Source organism: Chiloscyllium punctatum, chromosome 9 (assembly GCF_047496795.1).
Source record: "Chiloscyllium punctatum isolate Juve2018m chromosome 9, sChiPun1.3, whole genome shotgun sequence".
Lineage (NCBI taxonomy): Eukaryota > Metazoa > Chordata > Chondrichthyes > Orectolobiformes > Hemiscylliidae > Chiloscyllium > Chiloscyllium punctatum.
Genome location: NC_092747.1, coordinates 6933492 through 6957156, shown reverse-complemented (window position 1 = coordinate 6957156; position 23665 = coordinate 6933492). Strand labels below are relative to the sequence as shown.

General features: G+C 43.0%; 2 protein-coding genes across 4 annotated transcripts in view; both read right to left on the bottom strand.

Annotated features, from left to right (window-relative positions):
* Window positions 1–14658, bottom strand: part of LOC140481113 (P2Y purinoceptor 3) — a 119801-nt gene extending 105143 nt beyond the window's left edge. The window contains exon 1 of the mRNA XM_072576797.1: window positions 9236–14658. The gene's annotated coding sequence lies outside the window, so the exon portion shown is untranslated. The remainder of the gene's footprint in view (window positions 1–9235) is intronic.
* An 865-nt stretch (window positions 14659–15523) lies between these two features.
* The window catches only part of rsf1a (remodeling and spacing factor 1a), a 105792-nt gene continuing 97650 nt past the window's right edge, over window positions 15524–23665 (bottom strand). For all 3 annotated transcript variants that reach the window (XM_072576795.1, XM_072576794.1, XM_072576793.1), the window contains one exon: window positions 15524–17668. In XM_072576795.1, coding sequence (XP_072432896.1) covers window positions 17172–17668 — 497 coding nt within the window. In that variant the 3' untranslated portion in view covers window positions 15524–17171. The remainder of the gene's footprint in view (window positions 17669–23665) is intronic.

Here is a 23665-nt window from a genome sequence, read left to right as displayed (position 1 = left end):
GTGCCGGTGTACTTACGGAAGATCAACTGTTCTACATAGCCAACAAAGAGACAGGCATAGCTGGGGCCCATATGTGTGCCCATGGCTACGCCTTTGGTCTGGAGGAAGTGGGAGGATTCAAAGGAGAAATTGTTAAGGGTGAGGACCAGTTCCGCCAAACGAATGAGAGTGTCAGTGGAAGGGTACTGTTGGGGACGTCTGGAGAGGAAAAAACGGAGGGCTTGGAGGCCCTGGTCATGGCGAATGGAGGTGTAGAGGGATTGGATATCCATGGTGAAGATAAGGCGTTGGGGGCCAGGGAAACGGAAGTCTTGGAGGAGGTGGAGGGGGTGGGTGGTGTCTCGAACGTATGTGGGGAGTCCCTGGACTAGGGGGGATGAGGCTGTCAATGGGAGGGAGAAGGAAAGCCAAGTTCTGTTCTTCTGTATTTGTTGGCTCAGCAGCATAAAGAAAGGGATACCAGCTCAGGAATTGTGTCTGCAGCTGCATTGCCACATCCAGAAATTTGCACAATATTTAACAGAGAAAAAGGCTGTTCTGGGGGTCTTGGTCCAAACAAGCCTCTTTTTCGAACTCCCTCATTAGCATATCCTTCCATTCCTTCCTCCCTCGTGTTTATCCAGCTTCCCCCTTGTATGTTCTATACTATTCATCTGAACCAGTCTCTGCGAGGACGAAATGCGCATTCTCCTCACTCTCTGGGTGAAGATGTTTGGCACTAATTTCCAATTGGGTTTATTGGTGACTTTCTCCTACTTAGGATCTCCAGGTTACCTACAGCCAGAAGTGCCTTCTTCTCTGTATCAACTCCAATCAGAGTTTTAGAGTTAGAGCATAGGACATTGAGGGTGGAAGCAGGCAACTCAGCCCATGAAGTCCACTCCATAATTCAATAAGATTATGGCTGATCCCCTTATTTTGATTACTTTTACTGGCTCATGTCATGAACATAATTGTCATGTTGTAATTGCTGTGAAGGTAGTGTTGGTGTGTCACCTTCAGTGTGGAACTACTGCAGTCCGCATGCAGTGCAACGAGGGAGGCAGTCCCAGCATTTTGACCCAGCGACACTGAAGGAACAATGATATTATTTCCGAGTGAGGGTGGGGAGTGACTTTATGCTTTCTAAATGTATTCCTTCATGGCATGTCAAGATCACTGACACAGCCAGCATTTATTGCCTAACTACCCTTTGAGCTCTGCAGTTAAATATTCAGAAGTTCACAAATGGAGGACACGAGTTCAAATCCCACCACAGCAGCTTGGGCATTCCAGATCAATTGATAAATCGGGATTTCTTTTAAAAAGTAAAAAACTAATTTCATTAATGATGAAAATGAAACCACAGTGAATCGTTGGAAAAACCCATCTGGTTCACTTAATGTCCTTTAGGGATGAAAACTGTCGCCCTTACCTAGTCTGGCCTACATGCGATTCCAGAACTGCAGGATTGTGCTTGAATCTTAACTGCCCTCTGAAATGGTCCTATTCAGTTCAAGAGACTTGGGGATGGGAAACAAATGCCTGCAGTGCCCATATTCCATGAGAGAATAAAAGAGAAAAAAAAAAGCTCCCTAGCTTCCACTGAATTAGTGTCATAGAGCTGCACAGCAACTTTGGTCCAATTCATCCAGGCCAACAGATATCCCAAATAAATCTAGTCCCATTTGACCCATATCCCTCTAAACCCTTTCTATTCATATACCCATCCAGACACCTTTTAAATGTTGTAATTGTACCAGCCTCCACCACTTCCTCTGGCAGCTCATTCCATACACGTACCACCCTCTGCATGAAAACATTGCCCCTTAGGTCTCTTTTAAATCATTCCCCTCTCACCTTAAACCTATGCCCTCTAGTTTTGGAGTCCCCAATCCTGCCAAAAAGACCTTGACTATTCACCCTATCCATGCCCCTCATGATTTTATAAACCTTTAAGGTTGGCTGTTGTCGGCTGCAGAGGGACTTAGATATGATGCAGAGCTGGGCTGAGGAGTGGCAGATGGAGTTCAACCCTGCCAAGTGTGAGGTTGTCCATTTTGGAAGAACAAATAAGAATGCGGAATACAGGGTTAATGGTAGGGTTCTTAGTCAGGTGGAGGAACAGAGGGATCTTGGGGTCTATGTACATAGATCTTTGAAGGTTGCCACTCAGGTGGATAGAGTTTGTAAGAAGGCCTATGGAGTATTATCGTTCATTAGCAGAGGGATTGAATTCAAGAGTCGTGAGGTGATGTTGCAGCTGTACAGGACTTTGGTTAGGCCACATTTGGAGTACTGTGTGCAGTTCTGGTCGCCTCACTTTAGGAAAGATGTGGAAGCTTTGGAGAGGGTGCAGAGAAGATTTACCAGGATGTTGCCTGGAATGGAGAGTAGGTCGTACGAGGATAGGTTGAGAGTTCTCGGCCTTTTCTCGTTGGAACGGCGAAGGATGAGGGGTGACTTGATAGAGGTTTATAAGATGATCAGAGGAATAGATAGAGTAGACAGTCAGAAACTTTTTCCCCGGGTACAACAGAGTGTTACAAGGGGACATAAATTTAAGGTGAAGGGTGGAAGGTATAGGGGAGATATCAGGGGTGGGTTCTTTACCCAGAGAGTGGTGGGGGCATGGAATGCGCTGCCCGTGGGAGTGGTAGAGTCAGAATCATTGGCGACCTTTAAGCGGCATTTGGATAGGTACATGGATGGGTGCTTAATCTAGGTTAGAAGTTCGGCACAACATCGTGGGCCGAAGGGCCTGTTCTGTGCTGTATTGTTCTATGTTCTATGTTCTATGTTACTCCTCAGCCTCTGATGCTCCAGAGAAAATAGCCCATGTTCAGCCTCTCCCTATTGCTCCAATCCTCCAACCATGGCAACATCCTTGTAACCCTTTTCTGAACCCTTTCAAGTTTCACAACATCCTTCATATAGCAGGGAGACCAGAATTGAACACAGTATTCCAAACGTAGCCTAACCAATGTCCTGTATGGCCGCAACATGACCTCCCAATTCCTATACTCAATGTACCGATCAATAAAGGCAAGCGTACCAAATGCCTTCTTCACTATCCTATCTACCTGCAACTCCACTTCTATTCTGATACAAAAGGTTAGGTTTGAAGTGAAATTTCCATAAACCCACAATTATATCAACATAAACAAAAACAAAAATTGCTTAGTAAAACTGTGCAGGTCAGGCAGCATCCCTGGCGTGAAAGTTAATGTTTCAGGTCAACGTCATTTATCACTTTGCTGAAACCATTGTATATTACAAGAAAATAACCTTTCATTTTAAAAGTATATTTTCACCAGCTACACGAGGAATGAACACCTACAGAGAAAAACAACTCAACTTGGCTTCTATTTTGAAACAATTTTTTTTACAACAAGACAGGCTAGCTCTTGGATGATCAATTTACAATAGGTTTGTGTGATAGAAGGAAAGATGGCTAACAAAACATTTAGAAAGAGAGGTTGCAGAAACAAAATCAGCCAAAGATGCATGAGGCTCAGATGATACACAACAGGATTAGACCAGACTGTTAAGAGATCATAAAACATTTTAAATAGACAGAAAACAATAAAATTGTCACCATTTTTGTTTCAAAAACTTCCTGTACAAAAAAAAAAGCCTTCAGCTACTTAATCGATTGTGACACGGTTTCTCAAGACAGCGAGATGAATTTAACCCTCTGTGCTTTGTAACAAGGGAAGTTGGTTAGCTCTGTTGGCTGGATGGCTGGTTTGTGATACAAAGTGACACCAACTGTGGGATTCAATTCTCAAACCAGCTGAGGTTACCATGAAGCACTCTCCTCCTCAACCTCTCCCCTCACTGGAGGGGTGGTAACCATCAGGTTAAACCACCATTAGTTGGCTCTCTCTTTCTCTGATGGGACTACAGAAGCTTTACCATTTTTTTTGTTACTGATTTTATTTAAACTGATGTGTCTTTACAATAAACTTGTGTGTGCTTATTTGAAAAAATAGAGTGTACAAACAATTCAAACAGAGGTTCCAGAGATCTAACTATATTCTCCAGGGATTTTTAATGTGTTAAAGCACATCCTTGAAAATACAATGGTCATTTGTCAAACTGGTCTGCATAGGGTTCAAATAATGCTGGTGTACTTGCTTGCAATACAAGATTTTGACACAGACCTTCCTAAGTGAGAACATTGATAAAGGACTTGACTCGGTGGAATAAATGCAGGAAGGATGTTCCCAATCACAGGTGAGCCCAAACCACACACCACAGTCTAAGGATACAGGGTAGGCCATTCAGGACGAAGATCAGGAGCAATTTTTCACCCAGAGAGTGGGGAGCCTGGGGAATTCTCTACCACAGAAAACAGGAATAGGGCACTGAGCTGAATAGTCAGCCATGATCATATTAAATGGAGGAGCACTTAATGGGCCAAATGGCCTCATGCTGCTTTCTTTTTTAAAAAAAGATTTCTATAAGTTTTTAAAATTACTTTCCCCCTCCACCCCTCCCCCAAAGGAGTTACATCTTCTGACAAATTTCAGATCTTAAGGGAAGTTGATTTTTACATGGATCTCCTGATTCTGTGTACCATCTGTCTCAAATGTGGATAAGGACAATGGGATACTGAGCTAATGGTAGTTGGTCGCTCTCCTCAAACCCCTGTTAGGAGCATAGACTGCACAACTCGCTTCATCAGTATCACCCATCTCAAGAACCCAGGAGAAATGGCCACCCCTCACCCACCCCCACCAATGAGTTTTAAAGAAGTGTCACTGAACTCAAAGGGTTAACTCTCATTTCTCTCTCGACAGATGCTGCTCTCTCTCTCTCTCTCTCTCTCTACAGATGCTGCCAGCAATTTCTGTATTTGGAACTTTGTACAAGATGTGTCACTGCCATTGCCCACCATGAGTGGTTGTGCTCTGCCATCAGACCTTAAACTTTCCTGTTTTGAGAAGCTTCTTGAAATTAAGATGTGATCAAAAGAGAGTAATGTCTGGCTTGTCCTGGGCCAACTTTCGCCTCCTGTGAACCAGCTTGGAAAGGTTCATGTTAAAGACACGGAGTAATGTCAAGATATTGCTGTTCTCTTGCCTCAACTTCCATCCCAAAAGTTCCAGTAATTTGCGTTCAAGAATTAATTGATTTCACTGAATTACAACTTCCCTTGCCACAAATCCATTTCATTATTTGCTCACGACATAGGACATCACTGACAAAGACAGCATTTATTGCGCATTCTTAATCATCTCAATGGCCTACTCAGTCATTGTAGAGGGTCGCGAGTCTGGAGTCACAAGTAGATTGGATTGGTTAAGGGCAACAGATGACCTCCCTCTAGGATAAGTAACGTCACATAGTCCCAGAAGACCATAGGGCAGCTCTTGCATTAGAAAGGTGACTGGTGGTGGTTTAATCTTGAGGGTCATCATGCCTCAGGCAAGGGGTGAGGATGCAAGGGTGGAAGCTTTGGGAATTGAACCATCACTCTGCATCGCAAATTTACCGTCCAGTCAACTGAGCTAACCTAACCTCTTGCCCTATGGGATAATAGTGAACCAAAGTTTTTCCAAAATGACAATCCAGTAGCTGCATATTCACTATAACTAATCACTCTTTACTTCAAGTTTTATTTAATGAGTTGAATTTCCACAGTTGCCACAGTGGGGTTTGAACTCCCATGTTTGAAGCATTAGGGACATATTTCTGATCGATAACATAAGCACTATGCCACTGCACCCTGTAATTACCTGGAAGCGTTAGGAAATAGATTAGCAAATTGAAAAGGAGAACAGAAAGTCTGGTACAGTACCATATTGGGACATGCAGTACTGTAGCAATGAACTTTAACTGAGTCACTGAGGCAAGAAACTTTAGTCAGAAAACGAATGGATGGATTTTCTTAGAACTCATCCACCATCACTGGGGGCGGCACGGTGGCAGAGTGGTTAGCACAGCTGCCTCACAGCTCCAGGGACCAAGGTTCAATCCCTGCCTTGGGTAACTGTCTGTGTGGAGTTTGCACATTCTCCCAGTGTCTGTGTGGGTTTCCTCCGGGTGCTCTGGTTTCCTCCCACGATCCAAAAATGTGCAGGTTACGTAAATTGGCCATGTTAAATTGCCCATAGTGTTAGGTGAAGGGGTAAATGTAGGGGAATGGGTCTGGGTGGGTTACGCTTTGGTGGGTCAGTGTGGGCTTGTTGGGCCGAAGGGTCTGGTGTTTAGATTTTGAGCAGCTCACTTAATTATCCATACCAGCACTGAATAGCAAGCTCTTGGACTATAGGGGGGAACACTGGAGCAGGAGGTGGCCATTCAGCCATTCATACCACCACAGTCATTCTAACTGTTGCCTGATCATCATCTTCAACATCAATTTCCCACCCCATCCCCATTTCCCTCGAAGTCATTAGGATCTGGATATCAAACAGTCTCTGTCTTGGACATAGTGAACAAGCTTCCACAGATCTCGGAGGTCATACAGTCATACAGCATGGAAACAGACCCTTTGATCCAACTAGTCCATGCCGACCAAGTTCCATTTGTCTGTGTTTGGCCCATATCCCTCCAAATCTTTCCTATTCATGTAGCATAACAAATGCCTTAAAATGTTGTAACCCTACCTGCATCTACCACTTCCTCTGGCAGTTCATTCCACTTTAAAACCACTCTTTATACCCCCTCAGGTCCCTTTTAAATCTTTCTCCTCTCACCTGAAAATTGTTATCTAGTTTTAAACTCCCCTACCCTAGGGAAAAGACCTTTGCTATTCATCTTATCTATGTCCCTCGTAATTCTTATAAACCACTTTACAGTCACCCCTCAACTTCCTCTACTCCAATCAAAATACATTCCCAGCCTAAACAGCCTCGCTTCATATCTCAAACCCTTCAGTCCTGGTGACATCCTCGTAAATCTTTCCTGAACCCTCTCCAATTTAATAACATCCTTCGTATAGCAGGGCAACCAGAACTGTACACAGTGCTCGCAAAGCAGCCTCACCAACAACCTGTACAACTGCAATGTAACGTTCCAACTCTTATACTCAAAGGTCTGAGCAATGAAGGCAAGTGAGCCAAATGCCCCTCTCATCACCCTAGCTACCTGCGAAGCAACTTTCAAAGAACAGTGTACCTGAATCCCTAGGTTGCTCTGTTCAACAATATTCCCTACAACCCTACCCATTAATTATGCAAGTCCTGCCCTTATTCATATTACTAAAATGCAACACCTTCCAAACTAAACTATCTACCACTGTTCAGCCCAGTGGCCCAACTGATCAAGATCCCTTTGAAATGATGGGTAATCTCTTCACTGTCCACTATAACCACCAGCTTATTCGAGAGGATAAGCAACAATTAATGAAGTTGAGGTTACCTCACACACTCTATGATAAGAGAAATCTAGTAAACAGAATGGAGAATCTTGCTTCTTTGCTATAAACAACAGGAAGGCCAAAAAGCCTTCAAATTACCTAGACTAGGAAGCAAGCTGCATTGGCCACTCCAAAGCCAGTTAATTAAAGAATGCACATACCCAACAGCAACTGATATTGAGATAAAAGGTATTGCTCCATTTTTTAAGTTTTTTTAAATTGAAAGGACAAATGATGAGTGCTTGCTCTACAAAGCCAATGTAAGGCGTGTTCCTAAATTAAATTCCAACTCTGAAGTATTATCATTGTGAATAAATCTTCTCTTGCAGAGTACAATGGCAATGGGTTCACTTTCTGAGCACTCTTCCAAAAATGGTACCTTCATTCATAAAGGTCAAATTGTAAACATTTTGGCTGGGGACCTATGGAAAACTTTTAGGGTTAATGGGAAATAGCAGGGGAATGGGACCAGTTCAGTGAGTCAGCATGCATGATGGGCCAAATGATCTTTTGGCATGTTTTATCACCACCAAGACACTTTATGCTACCGACTCAATACCAACAGTACTAATTGGTCTACCGACATCTGCAGAGTATCTGAGGGATACTTAGATTAGATTAGATTAGATTACTTACAGTGTGGAAACAGGCCCTTCGGCCCAACAAGTCCACACCGCCCCGCCGAAGCGCAACCCACCCATACCCCTACATCTACCCCTTACCTAACACTACCGGCAATTTAGCACGGCCAATTCACCTGGCCTGCACATCTTTGGACAGTGGGAGGAAACCCACGCAGACACGGGGAGAATGTGCAAACTCCACACAGTCAGTCGCCTGAGGCAGGAATTGAACCCGGGTCTCTGGCGCTGTGAGGCAGCAGTGCTAACCACTGTGCCTCCGTGCCGCCCGAAGTTCAGCTTTTATTGAGAACTCCACAGCACTTCGGACGTACCTAAACCACAAGGACTGCAGCTGATGGAGGCGACAGATCACTTCTTCTTTCACAAAAGTAATTAGGGATTTACGACAAATGCTGGCTCAGGCAGCAAGGCTCGCATCCCCTGAATGAAGTCAGGATATAGTAATAATTTGATGGTAGCTAGCAAGCTTTTATCCATCGCCTGATCGTTAGGAAAATCCCTGGGGGCAGCAGCCGCAGGTCAGACTTAGCAAGTTTGGGAGAGCGGTTTTCAAATTTTACTACGTCGGCTGAAATAATCAACACCATTTCTCTGCCATTCTCCAAAAATCAAATATCTTGATAGTTGTAGGAAACTAAAACTTGAGCAAACTAAGCCTTTTAGAAGCAGATGCACATGGACCTTTGAAGGCAACAAAGAAAATCTCACGTGAGTGAATGGAAACTGGCTCCCAAAGATAGTTATGAGTGATGAATTTGCCATGAGCAGTTCTGCACATTTCTACACTCGTCAACTGCAGTAGCATTTGCTGCTGCTATGTTACTTTGCACACATAAGTCTCAGTGGCACTAGAAGACCGAAATAAAATGAACTAAGGATGTTGATTAGAACAAACACAAACTGCTGGAGAAACTCAGCAAGTCTGGCAGCATCTATGGACAGAGACCGTTAAGGTTTCAATTCCAGTAACCCGTCTTCAGATCTGATAGTAGCCAGGAAACGGTCATATTTAGGTCTTTGTAGGAACTCAGCAGCAGAAAATACACCTCCCCACCACTATTTCTGAGTGTTATTGGTTCTGATGACTCACTCAACTTGAAACATTAACTCTGCTTTTTCTCCACAGATGCTGCTAGACCCGCTGAGTTTCTCCAGCAATTTCTGTTTGTTGCAGCAAAAATACTGATTTTTTTTTAAAGAGCACCTAAATTATGACAAAGCACCTTCCTTAATGAAACCTTACCTTCAGGCAACCTCCAGACTTTTATTCCCCTTTTTCCGATTAATAAGCCCCTGCCTCAACCTGCGATGTTGAGGTATTAATCCCGTAGCATTTAATACAATAGGACAGTTCTGTTATTAGTTTCCTCATTTGATGGCACTGCACACTTACTCATTTGAAGCTCAGAGCAGATACACATCTAATTTGTTCGCTATACAGGAGGAGGAGCTATTTGCTTCAAACAAATGCATATGTCCTTGTCAGAACTCAGTAACAGTGAGAGGCAGTAATGAAAATTGTCCAATTTGCTGGTTTTGCCAAACATGATGCACCTTATTGAAACAGTCCCAAGCATGATCTTGTTACGGTCTTGGACAGCACTTTCTCTCTGCATTGGGGGTGTTGTGGTAACGCCATGGACTAGTAATCCAGAAAACAGGCACACGTGCTCTGGAACCAGAGGTTCAAACCTCACCATGGCAGATGGTGAAATATTAATTCAAGAGAAAAACTGGAATACAAAGTCGGTCTAATGATAACCACATAACCATTGGTAACTGTAAAAACAAAAACCCCATCTTGTTCCCTATTTTCCTTCAGGGAAGGAAATCTGTCCTTACCAGGTCTCAACTGCACGTGGCTCCAGACGCAGAACACTGTGGTTGTCTCCCTCAGAAATCGTTGATTATGCTCGAAACATTGATTCTCGATGGGTTCCTCGGAAGCTGCCTGACCTGCTGTGCTTTTCCAGCATCACACTCTCAACTCTAATCTCTACCATCTGCAGTCCTCACTTTCTCCTAGTCAATCAAATGATCCCTGTGTTACTCACTGTGAGCCATTCAGAAAAAGGCCAGTTTATTAGAGTCAGAGTCATATCCCACAATCCAAAAGATGTGCAGGTCAGGTGAATTGGACATGCAAAATTGCCCATAGTGTTAGGTGCATTAGTCAGGGGCAGCACGGTGGCTCAGTAGTTAGCACTGCTGCCTCACAGTACCAGGGACCCAGGATCGATTCCAGCCTCAGGCAACTGTCAGTGTGGAGTTTGCACATTCTCCCCATGTCTGCGTGGGTTTCCTCCGGTTGCTCCAGTTTCCCCTCTCAGTCCAAAGATGTGCAGGTCAGGTGGATTGGCCATTCTAAATTGCCCATAGTGTTAGGTGCATTAGTCAGAGGGAAATGGGTCTGGGTGGGTTACACTTCAGAGGGTTGGTGTGGACTTGTTGGGCCATGGGCCTGTTTCCACGCTGTAGGGAATCTAATCTAAAATATAGTGGAATGGGTCTGAGTGGGTTCCTCTTCAGAGGGTTGGCGTGGACTTGTTGGGCCAAAGGACCTGTTTTCATACTGCAGGGAATCCAATCTAATCTAATCCTCAAAAAATTCCAGTTGTTTTGTCAAGTATGCCCTCCTATTTTGTAAAAATCCATAATGATACTGTCCGATCTTTTCATTTCACAGGACAGTTCAGTTACATTGCTGTGGGACTCAGTCACATGTTGGCCACGCACACACAGCCAATTTCCTTCCCTGAACAGCGGTGAACTTGATGAGTTTTTACGACAATTGATACTTATTTCAGGGTCGCCATTTCAAATCCTGAATTTGTAACTAAAATAAACTCCACCAGTCACCCTGGTGGGATCTGAACCCACGTTCTAGAGTATTAGCCTGGGCTATGGACTACCCATGACGACATTACCACTCCATCACTATCTCCACCATTCAATGAGATCAAGGCTGATCCTATACTGTAATCTCCAATTCCACTTCCCTGTATTTTCCTGATAATCTATCAATTCTCTTAATGATTAAAATTGTTATCTCAGCCTTGAACTCACCTCATGACCCAGCCTCTGCACCCTTTGCAGTGAAGAAATCCACACATTCAACACCTGATCGTTGCCATAAGTAAAAGAGGTAGCAAGAAGGAGACAGAGGAAGTGTGAAGGGGAAGAGAGAGAAAGCGAGACAGTATTGCTTGTTTTGTGACATGAAGTAATGCTTTGCTGGAGGACTTTGTGATTGCAAACCACACAGAGGAATCCTCTGCAAATGGCAAAAACACTTACCAGCAAGAACAGGCAGTACAGAGAGTACACAAAGTGAAACAGCTAAAATAAAATGTGCACTGAAACAAAGAGCCAACACATTCAGATGGCAATTTTTGCATTGCAAACAGGCTATTCCATGAACAGTACCTGTATGTTATGGAGGGGAAAACGGGTTTTAGAAAACACTCAAGACATCTCATGTGATATTCATCTCACTAGATCTGTAAGCATCTGCACAGCAGACAATGGTACAGCTCCAGACACAACCGGATGTCTATGAGGAACAAATCTACAATTGCATTGCAGTGTAGTTTAAGACCACGTGGATGAAACACTGCACGATAATTCACATAGTGCCAGTATCAACATACTATTGGCTGTGACAACTGATGAGCAGTGTTTTAATTTGGAATTTTGAGAACGTTGATAAGCAAATGTATGAATCAACGGGGAAAGGCAACATAGAAGCTTGGTGACTCAATGGTTAGCACTGTTGCCTCACAGCACCAGGGACCTGGGTTCGATTCCAGCCTTGGGCGATAATCTGTGTGGAGACTGCACATTCGCCTTGTGCCTGCGTGTGTTTCCTCCAGGTGCTCCAGTTTCCTCCCACAATCCAAAGATGTGCAGGTTAGGTGAACTGGCCATGTTAAATTACCCACTGAATTCAGGAATTTGTAGGTTAGGTGCATTAGTCAAGGGCAAATATAGAGTAACAGGGTAGGGGAATCGGTCTGGGTGGGTTACTCTTCAGAGGACAGGAAGTGAAATGAGAAATTGTAATTGCTTATCTAAAGAGTGGAAGCATTGCACAACAGAAATGGCTGTTAACTCAACAGTGACCTTCTGAAGAGAATTGGTATGAGGAGCAAAAATAGAGCAGAGAGTGGGACTAACTGGATTGATCTTTGAAAGAGCTAGCATACATAATGGGCTGATTGGCCTCATTCTGTGCTGTCTAACTGGATAAGTCTGTCACGACAGCGCCTAAGTGCAGGAAACCAGTTTGATTACTGCCTCTATACCCTCTCCCTAAACACAGGGCTGCCATTCTATAGAATGTAGAATATTACAGCGCAGTACAGGCCCTCGATGCTGCGTCAACCCGTGGAACCAATCTGAGGTCTATCTAACTTACACTATCCCATTCTCATCCATATACCTATCCAATGACCATTTAAATGTCCGTAAAGTTGGCAAGTTTACAACTGTTGCAGGCAGTGCATTCCACGTTCCTAGTACTCTGAGTAAATAAACTACCTCTGACATCTGTCCTATATGTATCACCCCTCAATTCGAGGCTATGCCCCCTCGTGCTAGCCATCACCATTTCAGGAGAAAGGCTCTCACGTTCCAGCCGATCCAACTCTCTGATTATCTCGTATGTCTCAATTAAGTCACCGGTCAACCTTCTCTCGAACAAAAACAACAAGTCCCTCAACCTTTCCTCATAAGACCTTCCCTCCACAACAGGCAACATCCTAGTAAGTCCTCTCTGAATCCTTTTGAAAGCTTCCGCATCCTTCCTATAATGCATGAACTGCATGCAATACTCTAATTGCAGCCACACCATGACCTCGATCCCTCAACCAATAAAAACTAACACACCGTATGCCTTCTTAAATAACCCTACCAACCTGGATGGCAACTTTCAGGGATCTATGTACATGAACAGCAAGGTCTCTCTGCTCATCTACAAGAATCTTAGCATTCGTCCAGTACTCTACATTCCTGTTACTCCTTCCAAAGTGAATCACCTCACACTTTTCTGCATTAAACTCCATTCACCACCTCTCAACCCAGCTCAGCAATTTATCTATGTCCCTCTGTAGCCTATAACATCCTTTGGCACTATCCACAACTGTACCAATCTTAGTGTCATCCGCAAAATTTACCAACCGATCCATCTATACCCTCATCCAGGTCATTTTTTAAAATATAAATTACAAACACCAGTGGACCCAAAACAGATCCTTGTGGTACACCACTAGTAAGTGAACTCCAGGATGAACATTTCCCATCAACCACCATCCTCTGTCTTATTTCAGCATACCCATTTCTGATCCAAACCGCTAAATTGCCCTCAATCTCATGCCGCCGTATTTTGTTCAATAGCCTACTGTGGGAACCTTGTCAAACGCCTTACTGACATCCATATACACTATAACGCCTTTACCCTCATCCACCTGTTTGGTCACCTTTTTCAAAGAGCTCAATAAGGCTTGTGAGGCACGACCTATCCTTCACAAAACCATGCTGACTATCCTAATCAACATATTCCATGCGAGATGATTATAAACCCTATCTCTAATAAGCTTTCTAACACTTCACCCACAACCAAAGTAAGTCTCATTAGTCTAGAATTACCAGGGTTGTACCTACTCCCCTCCTTGAACAAGGGAACATCATTTGCTACCCTCCAGTCTTCTGATACTATTTCTGTAAACAATGACAATATAAAGATCAAAGGTAAAGGCTCGGCAATCTCCTCTCTGGCTTCCCAGAGAATCCTAGGATAAATCCCATCTGGCTGAGGGGATTTATCTATTTTCACACTTCACAGAAATTCTACACCATCTTCTTGTGAAGCTCCATCCCACCTAATCTAGTACCCTGTTTTGCAGCACTCTCCTTGACAACATTGTCTTTTTCCAGTGTGAATACGGACAAAAAATGTTTATTTAGCACTTCTCCTATCTCCTCTGACTCCATGCACAACTTCCCACTACTGTCCTTGATAGGCCCTAATTTTACTCTAGTCATTCTTTTATCCCCTATTTACCTATAGAAAGCTTTAGGGATTTCACTGATCCTATCTGCCAACAACTTCTCCTGGCCCCTCCTTGCTCATCTTAGCTCTCTCTTTAGGTCTTTCCTGGTTACCTTGTAACTTTTCAAGTGTCCTGAGCCTTCACATCTCATCCTAATGTAAGCCTTCTTCTTCCTCTTGACAAGAGATGGATGAGTTTCCAAAACGTTGGCCGAAATTAGCTAACCGGGAAAGGCAAGCAATCAAATCTGGCATCTTCTATCCTATTCAACTCAATTCTGCATTTACTGCATAAACAGTGCCATCAGTGAAGTTCAATGATAAAGAATTTCTGATGTTCCATTAAGTAGCAAGTAGGGAGTTCAGTACACTTGCAATTCAGCCCCTACCAATTCACCACTCGCAAACATATCAGCATGCACTGCAGAAATTCGTCAAAGATCCTTAGATAGCACCTTCCAATTCCACAACCAGGACAGTAGATACATGGGAACCCGCACCACCTACAAGTTCCCCTCCAAGCCACTCACCACCCTGACTTGCAAATGTATCATTGTTTCTTTAGTGTCGCTGAATCAAAATCCAGGAATTCCCTCCCTAACTGCTTTGTGGATCAATGCACATGGACTGCAGCGGCTCTCGAAGGCAGCGCAGCACCTTCTCAAAGGCAACTAGGGACGGACAAGAAACGTTGGCCCTGATGACACCTGTGTACCTTGAATGAATAAAAATAAACTCCTTTTACACCCCCATTTCAAAGTGGCACTATGCAGTCACCTGGAGGAAGCATTTGTGGTGTATTAGCAGTGAGAGAGTTGACAATCAACTTTGTCTATTAATACATCAAGCAGTGACCCAAGTCTTGTGCATTTGCCTTAGAGTTCAGTGAATGCAGAGCCTTGTCAGTTCATGGGTCTCTGGCAAAGGTTACACTCCACATCGTGCTTGACCTAATCTTCAAACATCTTGTTGTTTTTTTCCCTCGTCACGTGCTTTTCTAGCTTTTCCTTCCAGGCCTTCTGAAACAATCCTTATAAATTACCCCAAATTTTGTGAGGTTCAGTCACAGCTTAAGGCGGAACGCTGACCCCTTAACCAAGGTGGAATATGGGAACAAATTTTCTCCTTGCTATACCCAGCACGTAGCTGAGAGGAACGTCTGGAGACAATGGTTGAAACAGGCCTCAAGGTGCTGAATGGCTTACAATTATTTCAGTAAGGGAGCCTGCCAGAAATGCTGACATGTTTACACTCTAAGATCTAGAATGCCTTTCCCTAAAATTGCCGACGATGTATTCCACTACTCGTGAGTCAGTACTGCAGTTTTGTGCACTGCCAGAGTTATACTGTTGAATGGCTAAAAGGAGATCAAGCAAGGAGCAAAGCAGGCAGCTATTATTCCAGCTAGCAGGCAAATGGACAGGGGACACAAAGTTCAGGAAAAGCAGCTTCTGTGTTGTGACACCAAGAATCAACGTGCACTTTTTCTTAAAAGTAGGGATATAATAATTTCATTAAAGAGTACAAAGATGGATTAAAGTAGCCTGTATACAGGACAATGGACTTACTACCACTGTACTAAAAAGTCAACTGTTAACAACATGAATAATCAACATTCATTCTTTTGTTCAGTACCCCAGATTTGACAAATGTTTTCGCAAAGCACATCAAGACGAGGTACCGTGACAAACAAAACTACTTTGAACAGGATTGTTACGATGCTTTGCAGCGAGTTTGACACCATCTGAAAATGATACTTCACGTGTTATATATAATATAACCATATATTATATATCGTATTTCATTCAGATAATGGGTCTATTTCAAGCAAGCAAAAGCAATACCTTAAAGAAATAATTCTTCAGCTTCACCCACTTAGGGTCAGATTTGGCTGTGAGGGTGTCCACAGTCCAAGAGGCTATTGGCACTCATCGCACCCTGTTGTCATGGTTTTGGGGGGAGCTGGGGGTGGAGGGGAGTGGTGAGAAATAGATCAGTGAAATTTTGGTATAAGGCAGAGCGCAGTGATGAATTAAAGCTCTGCTTGATGATCCGTTTCCACACTACGTTTATGCTTTCTCAGTAATTCAGAGCCTGCCAACCCCCCACTTCTACTTTCCTTTGGAGAATGTCCAAGTACCTCTGTGTAGGTAGGTTAAATTGAGCATTAAAACAGACCGCAATCCAAGTTCAAAATCACTCAGTAGGTTAGATGTATCAGCATTAAGCCTGAAGTTCAAATAGAGGCACCTAGGAAGAAATGATCTACTTTAAAAAAAAGTCTAAAAAAAGTGACAATCTGAGCACATCAGGGATGCTCATAATGCCATGACAGCCAATGCTACAGCATAATGACACTGTAGCAATTAACTGCAGTACTGGTACGCATTACAGAGATCTATTGTGTAGCACAGTAGAGTTGACTAGAAATAGGTTTTCAAAATGGGCACCATTTACTGCACTCACTACTACAGTTGCTCCTAAGTCAAAAGCACTGAATGTCATCTACAGAAAAAATTTGGTGTTTTTTTTTGGAAATATTTTCGATCCAGGTACATGGATTGCGAAATGGTGTTAGGATACTACACAACATACTTAAAAAGTCTTTTTTCTGTATAGATATATATATATATATTTTCTTAAAAAAAGACAAAGACATTAGAGGGTCAAAACAATCTTTCTGGAATGAGGGAGAATTTCCATTTTTTTTCCCTGGCACCACTCCCCCCTCCGATCTTTCTCTACTTATTTTGTGAAAAGGGGAGTCTTGAAAGGGAGGTCAACATCTTTCTTTCCTTAAGAAAAGAATCCTGAAATGTAACTTTCATCATCCACATTATATTGGGGCAAAGTAAATGAAACTACATTGAAATAAAAATGAGTATAAGGAACGTACAGTGTTAATACCTCAAAATTGGTCAATTCATGAAGGGGGAAAGAGGACAGGGGCAGGGGGATGTCGGCCAGAGTGATGGGGAGAAAAGAAAACAGGAAGTGGGTGCAGGAGAATCTTGCTCTCTGGAGTAGGGAAGGGAGGAAACAAAACAAGCAAACCAAAAAGACACACAATAACTGGCCAGATGTACAGCTACTATGGAATAAATTATTTGAACTAGTGTAAAAAGAGTTCTTATATTTGTTCATTATTACAAACATATTCTACAAGGTCAGTTACTCCCAAGAGGTCATCTTCTTCCTCCTCCCCTCCGTCACCTCCTGCCTCCACTCCTGCCTCAGAGGCCATAGCTTCACAGGCTCCATTCAGCGCCAGGCTGGGAGTGGGGTTAGTGTCCTTGGCCATTTGGTTCTTCTCACTGCTTCTGCTGATTACACCTCCTGAAGTCTGCCCCACGCTCTGTCCATTGGTGGAGGGCAGTACTACCAGGCCGCAGTCCAAAGAGCTGGCCTCCTTCCCTGCCGCCTCCAGGTCCTCCTCCTCTTCATCACTCATCAGCCGGTACTTCTTGCTGTAATCCCGGGCGGGTCTGCCGCGGAATCTGCTGGTCAGCGCTGGCTCGTCTTCATCCTCATCATCGTCCTCCTCCTCGTCCTCGATCCTGTTGAGACGTTTCCGTTGTGGCCGCTCATCTTCCTGCTCTTCATCTGAACTTCTGCTTCTGGAGCTCTCTAGAGAAAACAAATTATTTTGCAATTATTCTACTTAAAGTACAAGCGTTTTTCACACAAAATAAGATTTTACATGGCTGGACAAGGTGAGATGTTCATTCAGAAACAATTTCTTTAAAAAAAAATCATTTATGGGACTTGGGGCTTTTCTTTATTGCCCATGTCTAGTTGCCCAGAAGGCAGTTAAGAGACAACCACATTGCTGTGTGTCTGCAGTTACACATAGACCAAACCAGGTAATAACCACAGATTTCCTTCCCTAAAGGATATTACAGAACTATATGGAGTTTTCCAATGATCAACAATGGTTTTACGGTCATCATTAGACTCTTTGTTCACTGAACTCAAATTCTACTGTCCGCTGGAGGAGGATTCAAACTGAATCCCCAGAACCTTACCTGGGTCCCCTAGATTCCTGGGTCCCTGACATTGGAGATTAGAGCTTCTTCCAGGCTGTTCTAATAAAGTACTGATGTGGAAGTGCTGCTGTTGGACTGGGGTGGACAAAGTCCGAAGTCACACGACACCAGGTTATAATCCAACAGGTTTATTTGAAAACACAAGCTTTCAGTGTGCTGATCCTTCGTCTGGTGAAGTGAAAAGAAGTGCTTTCCTGCACTTCCACTGTCGAAGGAGCAGTGCTCCAAAAGTTTATGATTTCAAATAAACCTTTTGGACTATAATCTGGTGTCGGGCAACTTCTGACCTAATAAAGTACCACCACTCTCATGGTCAATTTGAAAAGAACCAATGGAATCTATTGTGGTATTTACTATTTCGCACAACCATTCCACTGCCTCGAGTGAAATTCCTGAATTAGGGGAAACTATGTTCTACACCATAAAGGATGTACTTGTAGAGCATGCAGATTACAGAACTTTACCAAGCAGAATCAATGTGGATTCAGGAAGAGAAATCTGGCAAATTTATTAGAGTTCATTGAGGAGATAATAAGCGGGATAGATAAAACCAGTAGATTAGATTAGATTAGATTCCCCTACATTATGGAAACAGGCCCTTCAGCCCAACAAGTCCACACCGACCCTCTGAAGAGTAACCCACCCAGGCCCCTACCCTATATTTACCCCTAATGCACCTAACACTATGGGCAATTTATCATGGCCAATTCACCTGACCGACACATCTTTGGATTGTGGGAGGAAACCAGAGTACCCGGAGGAAACCCATGCAGACAGTTGCCCAAGGTGAGAATCGAAGCCGGGTCCCTGGTGCTGTGAGGCTACAGTGCTAACCACTGAGTCACTGTGCCGCACCGGTAGATGCAGTACATTTGGATTCCCAAAAGGCATTAGATCAGGTCAAGCAACTTAAGATTAGACCCCATGGTTTACGCACGATACCCAAATTCCTTTGTGCTGTAACTGCCTGCAGTCTTTCTTAACTAAGTTATCCAGCTCTTCTATTCTTCTTGCCAAAGTGCATAACCTCGCATTTTCTCACCTGATATTCCACCTGCCAAGTCTTTGCCCACTCACTTAATCGGTCTTTACCCCTTTGCAGATTCTGTCATCCACACTACTTGCTCTCCCACCTATTTTTGAGTCATTCACAAACTTGGCTTTAGACCATTGACTACCCTCATCCAAATTATTAATGCATAACAAATAATTGTGTTCCTAGCACTGATCCCAGGGCACTCCATCCTAAAAATGCAATTTCTTGTCTCCCAATTTGTCTTTTATCAATCCTCTGTGCATGCTAATATAATACTTCCACGAGTTCTAATTTTCTACAGTGTCTTTTGTGTGGAACCATATCAAATTTTTTGTTTGGATTCCTAATATATAACATATACTGTTTTCTCTTTATCTATCCTGTTTGTTATCTCTTCAAAGAACTCTAATAAATTTGCTGGCCATGTTATCCTTCTCATGAAGCCATGCTGACTCTACTGGATATTATGTATTTATAAATGCTGTGCTGATACATCATTTATCATGGACTTTCATATTTCCCTAATGGCAAACATTGAACTATTCAGTTTCTAGTTTTCTTACTTTTTGATGAAGGGTGTTACATCAGCAGTTTTTAAATCCTATGAGACTTTCCCAGAATCTAAGGCTTCCTGAAAGTTTACACCCAATGTATCCACTATCTCCATAGCCATCACCTATCCTAGAACGCAAGCCATCAGGTCCATGGGACACATCAGTCTTCAGTCCTATTAATTTCCTTCATACTCTTTCTTTGGTGATAGTTACTGCAGTTAGTTCTTCATCGCTTTTTGGCCATTGAATATTTAGAATTTTTTTTTGGAATAGTGTGAGTGATTTCTACTGAGAAGACTGATGGAATGAAATGATTTCCACACAGCTTCAATGTCTAAGAGGCCTGTGTACACTTTGGCCTCTTTCTCCTTATTTACTTAAGGAACTCTTGCTGTCTGTTTTGATATTACTTTCTTTTTGGTTATCTTTTGTTTTTTCTGAAACACTTTCCTAATCCTCTGGCTTATTACCAAACTTTGCCATATTGTACATTGTTTCTTTCCATTTCATTCTATCCTTAACTTCCCTGGTTAATTATAGTTGTTTTTTTTTGCATTCTGGAACACTTCTTCCTCACTTTTTATGAGTCATGAACTATTAAACATCTGCCACTGCTCTTCAATTTTTTCTCTGCTGAGTTCCTTTCCCAATCCAGTTTATTCAAGAAACAGCCATTGTGTGCCCTTGATAAGTATGTAACTGCCAAAAAAGGGAGGAAGGAAGTTATCAAGCGTAGGAGCCGTGGTTTTTTAAGGAGGTTGAACCTCTTGTCAAGAGGAAGAAAGCGGCTTACGTTAGGATGAGGTGTGAAGACTCGGTTAGGGTGATTGAGAGTTACAAGGTAGCTAGGAAAGACCTAAAGAGAGAGCTAAGGTGATATAAACAGCCGTTGGCGGACAGGATCAGGGAAAACCCGAAAGCTTTCTATAGGTATATAAGGGACAGAAGAATGACAAGAGTAAGATTAGGGCCAATCAAGGATAGTAGTGGGAAGTTGTGCATAGAGTTTGAGGAGATAGGAGAAGAAAAATATTCATTTAGCGCGTCAGTATTCACACTGGAAAAAGACAATGTCATCAAAAAGAATACTGAGAAACAGGCTACTTGACTAGATGGGATTGAGGTTTACAAGGAGTAGGTGTTAGTAATTCTGGAATGTGTGAAAATAGATACGTCCCCGGGGCCGGATGGGGTTTATCCTAGGATTCTCTAGGAAGACAGGAAGGAGACTGCCGAGCCTTTGCCTTTGATCTTTATGTCATCATAGTCTACAGAAGACTGGAGGATAACAAATGTTATTCCCTTGTTCAAAATGGGGAGTAGAGGCAACCCTGATAATTATAGGCCAGTGAGCCTTACTTTGGTTGTGGGTAAACTGCTGGAAAAGACTAAGACATCGGATTTATAATCATCTCGAAAGCAATAAGTTGATTAGGGTTAGTCAACACGGTTTTGTGAAGGGTAGGTCGTGTCTCACAAGCCTTATTGAGTTCTTTGAAAAAGGTGACCAAACATGTGGATGAGGGTAAAGCCGCTGATTAGGTGTATATGGATTTCAGTAAGGCGTTTGATAAGGTTCTCCACGGTAGGCTACTGTACAAAATACAGAGGCATGAGATTGAGGGCAATTTAGCGGTTTGGATCAGAAATGGGCATGCTGAAATAAGACAGAGGGTGGTGGCTGATGGGAAATGTTCATCCTGGAGTTCAGTTACTACTGGTGTACTGCAATGATCTGTTTTGGGTCCACTGCTATTTGTCATTTTTATAAATGACCTGAATGAGGGCATAGAAGGATGGGTTAGTAAATTTGAGAACGACACTAAGGTTGGCACTAGCCACAACTGTGACAAAGGATGTTGTAGGTTACAGAGGGACATCGATAAACTGCAGAGCCGGACTGAAAGGTGGCAAATAGAGTTTTATGCAGAAAAGTGAGAGGTGATTCATTTTGGAAGGAGTAACAGGAATGCAGAGGACTGGGCGAATGGTAAGATTCTTGGTAGTGTAGATGAGCAAAGAGATCTCAGGTGTCCATGTACATAGATCCCTCAAAATTGCCAACCAGGTTGATAGGGCCGTTAAGGCGGCATATGGTGTGTTAGCTTTTATTAGTAGAAGGGTTGAGTTTCAGAACAATGAGGTCGTGTTACAGTTGTACAAAACTCTGGCATGGCCGCACTTGGAGTATTGCGTGCAGTTCAGGTCACCGCTTTACAGGAAGGATGTGGAAGTTTTGGAAAGGGTTCAGAGGAGATTTATTAGGAAGTTGTCTGGTATGGAGGGAAAATCTTATGAGGAAAGATCGAGTGACTTGAGACTACTTCCATTAGAGAGAAGAAGGTTGAGCGGTGACTTAATTGATACATGTTAGATCGGGTGGACAGTGAGAGCCTTTTCCCTAGGATGGCGGTATCTAGCATGAGGAGGCATAGCGTCAAATTGAGGGGTGATAGATATGGGACCGATGTCAAAGGTAGTTTCTTTACTCAGGGAGTAGTAGGGGCGTGGAACACACTGCCTGCAACAGTTGTAGACTCGCCAACTTTACGGATAGGCATATTCGATGAGAATGGAATAGTGTAGGTTAGATGGGCTTCAGATTGGTTTCACAGGGTGGCGCTACATCAAGAGCCTGTACTCTAGCCAAGTCTGCCTTCATTACTTTGTAGTTAACTTTACTCAAGTTTAGCATAGTTGTTTTCAACCACAGTTTCTCACTAAAACTGAGTGGTAAAATTTAGCTATATTATGGTCAACTGTTTCCTTCAATCTTTTACTCTGAGATTACTTATTAAAACTGAAACATTATCAGATCCAAAACAGCCTAAACCATGGCTGGATCGAAAACAACTGATCTATGATTTCAGGACAATTTGGTGTGCGAATTATGCCTCTGTTACACGCTCTAATCAAATCCTGATTTATTTCTCACCCTACTGTTTAGCTAGTTAAGCAGGCTACGGACTACACTCACGATTGTCTACTTCCTTGTTACTTCATACCACCACTCTCACATTTTCCGATTATACATTTTCTAATCCAAAATCATTTCCTGCTGTTGCATTTATTCTGTCTCCTGCTAACAAAAGCTACCCTAATGCCCGTTCTTTCAAAGTCGTATACCCTGAATTTTAGTTCCTAGTTTGACCACCTCACAACTAAGTCCCTGGAATGGCTATATGATCATACTCCTTAATCTCGATCTATGCCATTAAGTAATTACGTAAAGGCCACTGTTTTTGCCTTTTACACCATTCCACCACCAACACCTTCTGAACGTATTGGCCGTTATTTTTTCTGTGTGTATACATTCTGTCCTTTCCTGTCACATACTGGGTATCATTAACCAAATAGCTGCCCTGCAATGCTGCCATAAGCTTTTGTTTTGTAAATCCTACATCTCCTCTCTGCCAAATACCTCCCCTTCAGCCCAAAACATTGAGTTAAGGCCCTCTCTACAGCCCTCACTATTCGATTCATCAGGATGATTCCAGCATCATTCAAGTGAACCACATCCCACCATAAGAGTACCCTTTTACCTAGTACTGGTGCCAACGCCCAACAACTTAAACCAATTCTTCCTAAACCAATCTTTGAGCAATGCATTTAACTCCTTGATATTATTTACCCAATGCTAATTTACGTCAGCTTCCAAGAGATCAATTGTGTTAGGGGATTCAGTAGTCAGAGGTACAGACAGACGTTTCTGTGGCCAGCAGAGAAAAAGCAGAATGGTGTGTTGTTTCTCTGGTGCCAGGATCAAGGATGTCTCAGAGAGGGTGGAGAATGTTCTCACGGGAGAGAGGGGCCAGCAGGAGGTCATTGTCCACATTGGAACCAACGATATAGGAAGGGAAAAGGTTGAGATTCTGAAGGGAGATTATAGAGAGTTAGGCAGAAATTTAAAAAGGAGGTCCTCATGGTTGTAATATCTGGATTACTCCCAGTGCTACTAGTTAGTGAGGGCAGGAATAGGAGGATAGAG